This window comes from Lolium rigidum, chromosome 6 (genome assembly GCF_022539505.1).
Source record: "Lolium rigidum isolate FL_2022 chromosome 6, APGP_CSIRO_Lrig_0.1, whole genome shotgun sequence".
NCBI classification, from domain to species: Eukaryota; Viridiplantae; Streptophyta; class Magnoliopsida; order Poales; family Poaceae; genus Lolium; species Lolium rigidum.
This window is the reverse complement of record NC_061513.1, coordinates 40,616,397-40,628,516: the sequence shown is the minus strand read 5'-3', so window position 1 is coordinate 40,628,516 and position 12,120 is coordinate 40,616,397. Positions and strand designations below refer to the sequence as shown.

Here is a 12,120-nt window from a genome sequence, read left to right as displayed (position 1 = left end):
GGTCGGCGGCCCAAGGTGGGCCAGCCGCCCCAAAAGCTAACCCTAAGGAGGGCCGGCGGCCAGCCCCACCTCCTCTACCATTCCCCTATATATAAAGAGACCCATTGGGCTCTCCTCATTCATCCCATTGAGTTCTCTCTCCCTCTCCTAAAATATAATCAGTATTTCGACTTGTACCATCCTAAATCAAATTTAAATTTGACTTACTCAAGAAATATTTATGACAGTGATTCACTTTCTTTTCATTAGATCTATCCTAAAATATAATTTCTTACTGAAAGTATCTAATGATGTATAAGCACATTTGCATAAACTTGGTCAAACTTTTATTTTCTTGGTACGAAACTAGAACTTCAAGTTTATTTAGAATGGAAGAAGTAATATAAAGGTCAGCTTAATTCCTGCACGAACATGGGACAGTAACCAAGTTCTAAACAGGCCTACAGAACCTCAAGGGAACTCAGTTTATCGAACTCCAAAGAGTGTTCTTGGCATGTTGGTATGGATGGCAACCTCTATCTCTAAGTTACAGCGTCGGTTTGGTGCATTGTGGGATGAACCATTACAACGGAACCGAATCTCCATTTGCTAACCTATATAGCTTAGAAGAGTATTACACAAGAAATACGAAATCTCTTTGGCTACTCAAAGAGCAAAACCGTGACTGAAGCTGCCCCAAATGACCAACTATATAGCACCATGTCGTCAGTTATGCACCTGCATCATCCTCTCTCACCAAGCATAGATTCTTCAGGGTAGCGAACATACAAAAATAAATGCAAAAGCAGAGCAACATTTCTGAAAAACTCCAGACGACATGGATCAAAACGTATATGAACATGCGACATGGATCAAAAACAGACTTTAACACAGTTCAACCCACGGCCCAATCGCACACAGAAAGATCATGAGTATTACTATTTCTGCAGATCAAGACAGATACAGGCACGATTAAGAGTGATGCGTCAACATTACTATTTCTTCAGATCGGGAAAGCAGTGTTGTTGCCAGAACCAGCACACTTCTTACAATAGGACCAACTCCAGAAAAACTACGAACAGCTAAACTACATGGTACAACTGAAACCTGAACCCGACAGTGAACCCAGACGAAATTGGGGGAATCTAGGAGAAACCAAGACCAGTCTAGGCAGAGGTGAAACTTGGTCAAACTTAATTTTTTCTTTGACTTGGTACGAAACTTGAACTTCAACTTTATTTTAGAATGGAGGAAGTAATATAAAGGTCAGCTTAATTCCTGCAAGAACAGCGGACAGTAACCAAGTTCTTAACAGGTCTACAGAACCTCAAGGGAACTCAGTTTATAGAACTCCAAAGAGTGCTCTTGGCATGTTGGCATGGATGGCAACCACTATCTCTAAAATTAAACATCAAAAGTTACAGCGTTGATTTGGTGCATTGTGGGATGAACCATTATAACGGAACCAAATCTCCATTTGCTAACCTATATAGCTTAGCAGATTATTACACAAGAAATACGAAATCTCTTTGGCTACTCAAAGAGCAAAATCGCGACTGAAGCTGCCCCAAATGACGGACTATATAGCACCATGTCGTCAGTTATGCACTGCAAATGCAAAAGCATACCAACATTTCTGAAAAACTGGAGACGACATGGATCAAAAAGAGACTTAACACAGTTCAACCCACGACCCAATCGCACACAGAAACATCATGAGTATTACTATTTCTGCAGATCAAGAGAGATACAGGCATGATTCAGAGTGATGCGCCAACATTACTATTTCTTCAGATCGGAAAAACAGTGGTGTTGCCACAACGAGCACACTTACAATACGACCAAATCCAGAAAAAAAACTACGAACAGCTAACTACACGGTACAACTGAAACCGACAGTGAACCCATCAGACGAAACCGGGGACTCTAGGAGTAACCAAGACCAGTCTAGGCGGAGGTGAACTTGGTGACGGCCTTGGTGCCCTCAGAGACGGCGTGCTTGGCGAGCTCGCCGGGGAGGACGAGGCGCACCGAGGTCTGGATCTCCCTGGAGGTGATGGTGGGCTTCTTGTTGTACCGCGCCAGCTTGGCGGACTCGCCGGCGAGCTTCTCAAATATGTCGTTGATGAAGGAGTTCATGATGGACATGGCCTTGGAGGAGATGCCGATGTCGGGGTGCACCTGCTTCAGCACCTTGAAGATGTAGATCTTGTAGGTCTCCACGCTCTTCTTGGCCTTCTTCTTCCCCTTCTTCTCGCCGCCCTCCTTGGAGGCGCTCTTGCCGGCCGGCAGCCGCTTCTCGGCCTTGGGCTTCTTGCCGGCGGGCGTCTTCTCGGCCTTCTCCGCCGCTGGCTCCTCCTCGACGGGCTTCTTGGCCGCCGGCTTCTTCTCCGCCTTGGGTGCCATGGGTGATTCTCGGGGGAGTGGGGTGGTGCTGGTGGCGGGGTTTGGTTGGAAGGATTGGGGAATTGCTGATGAGATCTGAGGAAATGAGGAGCGGGGAGCAATCATTATATAGGAGGAAGGAGGTGGGCGCTGATTGGTTGAGAGATGGTTGCCGCGGATCGGTCTCGTCAACTGATATCGGCCGTTCACCGCTGGTCGGGATGGACGGGCCAGATGCGTTGAGACGCGGATCGCTGGAAGGCGTTAGGAGCTAGCTTGGCTCGATGGCTCGTTTCCTGGACTCCTGGTTGTTCATGCAACGAATGTTGATGATGGACGAGTCACTGCTAGAAATCAGATAACTGCACCTGCCACGCATGGGACCTAGGTGATTGGTGACCAGCGCACACGTTAAGATGGATCAAATCACTCCTGCTGGGATTTGAAGATTGGGTATTCAAAAGAAAATTTGACAGCCTAAATGGCATGCAAACATTAATCATAATAGTGGTAAATGCATCAATCATAGAGATACAACACAGATAACATTATAAATTCGTAAAATCGATCAAGTTCATAACCATTTTTTAAGTGTCAACGTCTATAAACAAAGAGGATACAAAGTAGCAACATGGTATGGATGCTTACAAACTGGAACATTTGTATACACTTAGTCAAAATTAAATGTTTTGACTTGGCGCAAACTAGGAACTTCAACTCAATTTAGAATGGAGGAACTAGCTGTTTAGCTTTCAATGTAAAGGTCAGCTTCATTCCTGCAAGAACATGCATCGGAAAATAACAAGTTCCAAACAGGCCTCTCTAACCTCTCTTAGCATATAACGGTACTTTACAGAACTCCAAATGGTGTTCTTTGTTAGAGATGTATATCCTATTTTCTTGTATATCCCCGTGTATGTGGGGTTTCTTGTACATTATCACACATGTATATGTACTGGCTTTTAGCCCCTGTGAATACTAGTTGCTCATTCACAACATGGTATTAAATCCCAGGGTCTTGAGTTCGAGTTCTGTCTTTCGCAATATTTGCCCACCCCTATGTCCGCCACGTATACGATTATTCATACGTGTGCTTTTTTTTTTTGAAGTATTTATTCATACGTGTGCTATTCTCCTTTTCACGTGTTGATCTTCCCTTCTCTTCTCCCGAACACACGTGAGGAGAGGTGTTAATATGTATAAGTGGATTGCGTAGCCTTTTTTTCACTAGTTTGGAGTTTTGGTTGCGTTGGCTAGTGCATGAAGGTTGATATGGTATCAGAGCTCTAGGTTTAGCTCCTCCCGCACGTAGCAACTATGTGCCCTATTGCACCGACGACGACGATTCTTCCGGCCGCCGCTACCTCTCCTTCTTCTTTCTCTCCCGTTTCTAGTTCAGAATCGTGATGTGTTGCTAATTTTCTGTGGATTGCCACAAATCGCGGGCGCCCGATCGAGTTGCTTCTCTTCCCCGCGCCCCCTGGCCGCCCGGCCCGCGTCAGGTCGCTCCCGCGCCGCGCCCGCGTCGCTCCCTGGCCGCCACGCCGCCGGCCCACATCCAGCCCCTAGCCGCCGCACGCCGCCTCCAGCTGCTTGCATCTGCTCACGGGCGTGAGTCTGAGCGCTCGTGCTCGGTTGGATCTGAGATTTGAGAGTTGACTTCAAATTAAAAAAAAAACTACGAGCACAGTATGGCATCCTCTTTTGCGGGTTATGTTAGCATTCATCAGTGCCCGGTGATTTTTGATGGCAACAACTATGGGGAGTTTTATGCCTTTATGCGCATCCATAAACGTGATCTTCGATTTTGGAGTGTCCTTACCGGCGAGGTCTCCTATCCATCGCGCCACATTGCTCTCCTGCCTCCTACCCCGCCGCCTGTGCCACAAGACCTTAGCTTATGCTACCCAAGACTGCCGAGGCTGCTGCTGATGATGCATATGAGCAGCAGGTGACATGGGTATACATCCCTGGTACAAAGCCCATGAAGGAATAGAAAGTAGCAACATGGTATGGATGCTTACAAATTGGAACATTTGTATACACTTAGTCGAACTTAAATGTTTTGACTTGGTGCAAACTAGAACTTCAACTCAATTTAGAAGTTCCAAACAGGCCTCTAACCTCTCTTAGCATATAACGGGTACTTTACAGAACTCCAACTGGTGTTCTTGACATGTTGGTATGGCATTGCAACGTCTATCTCTAATCTTAACCACTACCGGCAGCGTATCTCTGCATATTTTTTTTGAAACGGATATCTCTGCATTTGTTAATCTATAACGTAGTATCACAAAAGAAATATGAAATCTCTTTGGCCAATCAACAAAGAACAAAACCGTGACTGGAGCTGCCCCAAATGACGGATTATATAGCACCATGTCGTCAGTTATGCACTTGCATCAGCCTCTCTCACCCAGTATAGTTCAGCTGTTATACGACGCTAACATAAGGTTAAGGTCAGTCAAAAACATTAGTGCCAGAGCTTTGCTTAGGAACTGATCTAGTTTGTTGTGCCAGAGAGCCGCTCCACATGCTGCGTTATTGCCTCGGGGCACGGAGACTGGGCGCGTAGTAGCTCCAAGCGATCGAATGGGTGTACACGTTGCAGAATATAGTCTTCATCTGTAAGAGATGGGGCAAAGAAAAATTATTATCAAGATTATGAATGGCAACGAGTGCATACTTTTGAGAGAGAGGGAGATGAAAATGCATCTACTACCTCCATACCGGATTAATGGGCAGTTACGCATTTCGAGAAATAAGTTTGACTACTAATTTGGTCAATAAAATATAAGATATATATCACAAAAAATATATTATTGAAAACATTTTTTGAATACGAATCCAACGGTATAATTTTTGTGGCATATATCTTATATTTTGTTGACCAAATTTATAGTTAAACTTATTTCTCGAAATACGTAATTGCCCATTAATCCGGTATGGAGGTAGTAGTTAGAATCGGGAAGGAATTATTTACTTTCTTTGACAGTGCCATAGAGCCAGCATAAAACCTCGTCAGCAAAGGCCAAGCAGACGCCACCCTGAGTACAGATCGAATGTTACTCCATGAAACGTATTTACACTGGATAGTGCATGTAAGTAAATTGAAAACCACAGTTCAAAAAAAAAAAATGTAAATTGAAAACCATATACTCAATTCCAAATGCTCTTCTAGTCCCAATATTCTACCTACTGTACTCATACAAGACATGTTCTTCCTTACATATACTATACTGTACTGTTGTGAATAAACAACACGGAAATTAATTTAGTGTACCTGCCAGTAGTTCTTTGCTTTCACTTTTTGTGTAATGTCTCTAGTCCTTAGTCTCTCGGTTCGCACAAGTACACCAGCATCATTCCTGCAGGGAAAGAAGAGAGGAGTGGAACTTAATCAAGTTAGAACCAATTTCCATCACCAAAATCCATCTATACATCTCAAAAAGGTACATGCACTCTTTTTTCCTAATTGTATTGACTATGTGGTCAATGCAAGAAGATTGGAGTTTGTTCTGGTTGACTGCCTCATTGTAAAGAAAAAACCTCAGGTTATGCAGCACACAATGTGTGAAATGTGTAGAACAAAATACCATACCGAGTGAGAATATGTTCATACCACTAAAAATAAGCATATGCTTGATCAAAATAATTGAAAAGTGGCCAAGCAAATTAGATTAGAGGAACTATGAAAACTCAAAGGAGTTATGTATTAGGCAATAGGCCTGTTGTAATGAATAAGTCGATAGATATCAAGAGAAGACAGAGACTGAAGCTCCGATGTATTATATGGGCATTTAAGTCAAGAGTACGTGGCTGATAACCGGATGAAGGAATCAGTTAAGCACGGGAATTCAGAACATACATGAGAAACCAATGAAATAACAAAAATACGGGTTTGCTTCTGTATCTAACTGACAGCAAGAGAAAATCAATTATCAAAACCATAATAATTCTTACATATGACAACCATGACTTGTAATTAAAGAAGTTAGGAATTAGTCCCTGACAGGAAGCTCATCGTACTAACAAAGAATGATGTGATGATTGAATATTACCTGAATCCAACGACAACATATGATACACCAGCAAGGAATGACTGAATCTGCATTATTTAGTCAAGTAAAAAATTAATGTTTCAAGCTACATAGAAGGTATGGCTCCCGAAGAATGAAGATAAAATATCACGAAGTTGGAAGTTGTCATGGCAGAGAGAATCATAACAAAATCGTCATGTAGTAAAGTTGTCAAAGATTACCCAGAACCTAAGTAACTTCTCTTTCTCATATTTTTTCAGCGTATGATGATCCAGCTGTTACAAAGTTCAAAATGGTGACTAGACTGTATATATGGTATCAGAACAATGGAAGCTCATGGAAAACAATAACTACCTTTCTGCTTGTTTTCAACTCCACATAGAACCGCCTGCCATCATTAGTTGCATCACAGCAGTCCATCTCAGCACCCATGATAATGCGATGCGCACCCAATTTTGTCTTTATTACAGAACAATACTCTACATTTGCATCAATACCTCTTCCGTCCTCACCAATAGAGTTTTCAGTAGCAAGATTTTCAAAAGAATAGCCCCAAAAACATCTGAGCATCAAATATAGCACCAGCAAGAAAAGGTACATCAAATCGATATCCATTTCAGATTCATCCATTATGATGATGACAACTCCGAGCATATGATTACACACATCAAGGCACCGGCAAATTTCACGTGCAAATGATGAGAATAATATGCAGCCCTTCACACATTTCCAAGCTTCCCACAGAGATTAACATTTTAGAGAACTAGCATCTTATCACATGATACATTAGATCAGAAAAAAGGCCAAAGAACTAAATCAGCATTATGAAAGAATGCACCCCTTGTGCTATCACAATTCCTATAAAAAAAACTCAAAGCATCACCATATTTAGCATACTACATTCCGACTATTTCCTTTGTAAGAAACCTTCTTAATATCAAATGAGAGAGAGAGAGAGAGAGAGAGAGAGAGAGTTAAATCAGCACCATGAAACTAAAACTTGACAAGATACCCCTTGTGCAAGTAGGATTACTAAGCACTATTCCTATAAGAACTTCAAACCATCAACATATTTAGCATACTAGATTTCAACTACTTTCTTTGTAACTCCTCTTTCTATCATCGATAGGCGCGTGCAGAGAAGCATTTCTTCAATGAATCTTATTCAGAGAGAGAGAGAGGGAGAACCTCCTGCGGTCAATCTTGCTTTGTGGTCTTTCAGGGAGCTTATGGACATCAAGGTACACAACACCATCTCTTTTGTGCACACCCATCTTCCATGGTTCTTTTATATAAGCCGTGGCCAATATCTGACGATTTTATAGATAGTCGCATAGAATCTGTCAGCATACAACCATAGTAAAGGAAATTATGCAAAAAAATAGTTTTGCTATAGAGTCCTTCAAAACATATATGGATCTGTCAATCGATTAAGATAGATATAAAACTAACACAGATAAGCTTGTAAGGATAATTTACTGATTCATCTAGATGGACAAACATAAGCCACGACAAGGGAGAAAGGAAAATGTTATGATTTTGATAATCTGCAATGGAAGGACCATACCTTGTTAAGGTTGTTGCGGTAAGTCTGCAAGACAAGCATACATGATCAGGAATTCAAAGCATACCAAAATAACAAATATAAAGGTGCAACAGTGCATTTTTACCACAAAATGTATGTTCCGAAGAGGTAGGTTTGAATTTCGTATGCATGCAAGAAGATCTTCAAATCCTTGAGATCCCAAATCTGCATTAAATGAATGCTCTGAGATAGAAACAAATTGAAGAGGAAAAGAACCTTCCAAATAATATAATTATCATCTCCCTAGATCGAATTGTTCAAGAAATTCAGAATTAACTTAAGTAACTTCCTTTCCCATTATGTATCAGAAACAGCTAGTGTGTTAATTCTCGAAGATTTTTCTTCCATAATTTTTAAAATTATCCAGTATTACGAAAGACACAACTGCAAAATAGTACGAGTGCGATAAACTCATTCTACAGGAAATTTATCTATGTAGATGCCTTAAAAAGTATTCCTTCTAAGGTTACTTAAGACCCACCTGCAATATAAAAAGAGTTGCATATACCATATAGAATAGGGGAAACATGCCGTGATATCAAGACCTTCTTATGAAATAGTGTAGGTATACAGCTGAAACAGAAGTTTCTAGGGAATAATTTGCAGCGAATAACAAAGATAATAGATTCCTCATTAAACGAAGTTGATAGTGTATTAACTAATGTAGAAACAAAAAACTTGACTTCTGAAAGAAAGTACCTCTTTTCTCTGTAAACGATTCAAATCCTCTATTGAGATCTTCACCAACATAGTCACAAATATTACGTTTGAAAAGCCTCTGCAAATTAAGGATGTTTTAGCATAACAGACAACTTTTAGGGCAAACTTTCTTCGAGAAAAACATGTGTTCAGAAATTAACAGTTCACACTTCATAGACAAACTTCCAAAATATAAATTCACGAAAAGGGGATTGAGATTGATAAGCAGCAACTCTGAGATCTTACCAAGCTGCGATCATCAAAATATACATCCCCACCCTCAACACGGCTGAAGCAGGCGAACTCACATGGCTGCATGAGGTAACAAATGATATGGCTCTATGGAGAAGAGAACAAAGATATCAAACGAAAATCAGAAGAACATGGTAATATTATGCACCTCCTGAAAAGCAACAGATTTCCTAGATAGAGTCTCATGAATCTTATTAAGTTTCATATGTGAAACACAAACTTCAACGCCGCACCCATGTCCTTGTACTCCGCCATGAGAAACACTGTCGGTGTCCGGTAATGGGGGCAACACTATAAGGAAAGACACAAAATTAGAAGAGAGTGGTAATGCCTTATCCCCCATCCTAGATAGACTCAATCATTACAAAGCACTATCCAAGTCCCCAGAATATCGAGTATACAGTCAAGGGAAACAATGCAATCATCAAATTCTCTACCGCAAAGCATGGGAATTATCTATCACTAATGGAATACATGTATGTTGAATGTGCGCAGACCCGTGCATTTCGGTAAGATGCGCAGAAAGCATGGGTATGCAGTTTAACTTTCAGCGGTGATCTTTATGTTATATTTTTAACCTTCATATCTATAGTCCAGTGAGGGGTGGTACTGTGAAATAAAACTGTGATCAAATATATTTTCAAAACAGAATCAGATTAGATTCGGTCTTCTTCGCAGTTGTAGTTTAGTGTAGAATTAAGTTCAGATTCTAGTGATTTACAGATTGTCGTTCATTAATGCTTGCTTGTTCTAATAAGCAAAACAGGAAAGCAAGATAGTCGAAAGTATCTCTCCGACTAGCAGCTACTGCCCAACTGAGGGGGTGTTTGGTGTGGCTTTTTTTGGCTTTTGGCTTTGGCAAAAGCCACCAAAAGCACCTAAATAGGTGCTTTTTTTGGCTTTTGGATTTTGGAAGCCAAAAGAATAGGATCTTTGTTTTTGGCTTCCAAAATCCAAAAGCCAAAAAAAGCACCTATTTAGGTGCTTTTTGTGGCTTTTGCCAAAGCCAAAAGCCAAAAAAAGCCACAACAAACACCCCCTGAGCCAAAACCCCTTCTAATTATTATGGCTTGATGATGGGTCGTTCATGTTTCACTTCAACAGTTTTGCTTGATGCTTTTGTATCTCGAAGTCTCCCTGAATCCACAAAACCAATCAACAACCATAAGATGCTAGCATAGAATTCAATCCTGTGCAGCATTATGCTCGACCTAGCCTGACATACGAGGTGATGAAAGTTGGAACACGGATTCAAACATAGGTCTGCAGTCTGCAGAAACTCAGCAAGTAAGAGTTCATCGTGTACTGAAGCTAATAAACAAAACCAGCTCAGCTCCTGAAGCCCCAGGAGGCAGGACTGAGGAGCAAATCACCCACAACAAAACCAGCCAATCAGAAAAGTTGAGTAGTGTTAAGTAACGATCTGCTAAGCAATTCTGCTTGCCAAGCACTGAGGCGAAAATTTCGCCCAAACGAATATAGCGAGTAGCGGCAACGAGGGGCGAACCTGGAACTGGATATCGGCTACGGGCGGAGGTCTTGACGTACCCCTCGTTGTCGGGGCCGAACAAATCTGTCTCCTCCTCTTCCTCGCCACCATGCCCTAACGAGTGGTGCTCCCCGCCGTGGCCCTCGTGGTCCCCTCCGTCGGAAATGCCACTGCTGCTGCGGCCGCTGGAGGAGGACGAGGACGCGGCAGCGGAGGATGACGATGACGCGGCAGCGGAGGACGACGAGGATGTGGACGGGGCGGAGGAGCCGGACGAGGCGCCGCCGCCTCCCTGGGCTTCAGCTTCTGCTCCGTCGCGGGCGTCGTAGTCCTCCCCGAAGAGGTCGACGTCGTGCTCCGAGAAGTTCATGGCGGGCGCGGCCGGGTCGGCGGCGGGCAGACCGGCGACACGAAAGGTTGGCTCCTTATTTTCTGGTCTGGGGGGGACACGGGCCGTAGTAGGAATCGACACGGCAAATATAAGGGCCAATTCTTTTAGGCCATGCCTGTGGAAAAGCCAGATTATGGACTTCGCTGGGCCGTAGGAACTCTTGGAAACCGTTGTTTTTCTTTCTGGCGTCCGTAGCTGAATCAGCATTCCAGTCCGAGTTGCGTTTGAGTGTATGTAGATATCCAAATCTAAACAAATCTTTGATCTGAGGAAAGTACAAAAGTGTGGCAAATATATTCTTGCCTAGATCCTTCTGGTCTAGACCATGCGTTGTTGACTTGTTTTTTTGAAACAACACAAAAGCTGTCCTATCTTTATACTATCAAGCAAGAGCTTAGAGCATCTCCAGTCGCGTCCCTCAAAAAGCGTCCGGCTCAAATGATTTGGGGCACGTTTGGAACCGCGCCGGACAAAAAGAGATCAAAAATATGTACAAAAAAGAGGCCCTTCCCAGCCGCGTCCCTCAAAAAGCGTCCGGATGCATGCATTTTTAATAGAGGGACTACCCCATGTGGGAAAAGTAGGTGAGAGAAAGTGGGAAAAGAGACTAGCATGTGGGCACTAGGGGCTGCAGACATGCATGTGGACGATGTTTTTGTGTCCGGCGTCCACCGGGGACGCCGGACACAAAATGAGGCGCTAATTAGCTTTGGGGGACGCGGCTGGACAGTTTTTTTCCCCATTTCTTGTCCGCGGTCTCCCAAACCTTATTTGGGGGACGCGACTGGAGATGCTCTTAAAGTACTATTACAGGACCAACAAAAATAAAAGCCTATTCTCACTAGTATTATTGAACCCAAGTTATTTGCACAGACACGGCCCCAACGGGCAAACTGCCACCTAAATAAGGATCACAAAAGGTAGAGAGGAGACACCCCTAAAAACACGAGCATTGCTCTCATTCCTATGCTTCCAAGAAATAAAATTGCGTGTCCGTGATGCTAACTCATGGAAAAGTTCCATGTCTTGGGTGTCACAAGGGTTACACCAAGGCCAACCCATGCCCTACCCAAAGTTTTTTCCTTCCATCTGAGGCCATCATAGCCGCAAAGTTTATGAGAATTTGTCGAGTTTGAGCATAATCTCCAAGGGTGACAACATGGCAAACAATCTTCCATCGAAGTTTACATTTACTTTTTGAAGATTCTGTCACTACCCTCCCATAAGAAGGACCGCGTTATATTATTAATGACCGCACACACCACAATAGAGAGAATGAGGGACATACATGGTAGAGCCA

At 42.7% G+C, this 12,120-nt stretch overlaps 2 protein-coding genes across 2 annotated transcripts; both read right to left on the bottom strand.

The window, feature by feature from the left end:
* Positions 1 to 1,735: 1,735 nt before the first annotated feature.
* Positions 1,736 to 2,412, bottom strand: LOC124662024 (histone H2B.1). The gene has a single exon (XM_047199910.1). The coding sequence runs from the start codon at positions 2,383 to 2,385 to the stop codon at positions 1,927 to 1,929; it is 459 nt and encodes a 152-aa protein (XP_047055866.1). The 5' UTR covers positions 2,386 to 2,412; the 3' UTR covers positions 1,736 to 1,926.
* Positions 2,413 to 4,765: 2,353 nt separating this feature from the next.
* Positions 4,766 to 10,799, bottom strand: LOC124668301 (NAD-capped RNA hydrolase DXO1-like). Its single transcript, XM_047205467.1, has 13 exons — positions 10,448 to 10,799; positions 9,089 to 9,231; positions 8,935 to 9,000; positions 8,689 to 8,767; positions 8,075 to 8,154; positions 7,972 to 7,995; positions 7,593 to 7,714; positions 6,759 to 6,966; positions 6,626 to 6,679; positions 6,426 to 6,472; positions 5,648 to 5,732; positions 5,348 to 5,411; positions 4,766 to 4,989 (listed from the first exon to the last, which is right to left on the bottom strand). The coding sequence occupies exons 1-13, from the start codon at positions 10,797 to 10,799 to the stop codon at positions 4,868 to 4,870; spliced, it is 1,446 nt and encodes a 481-aa protein (XP_047061423.1). The 3' UTR covers positions 4,766 to 4,867.
* Between the last annotated feature and the right edge of the window lie 1,321 nt (positions 10,800 to 12,120).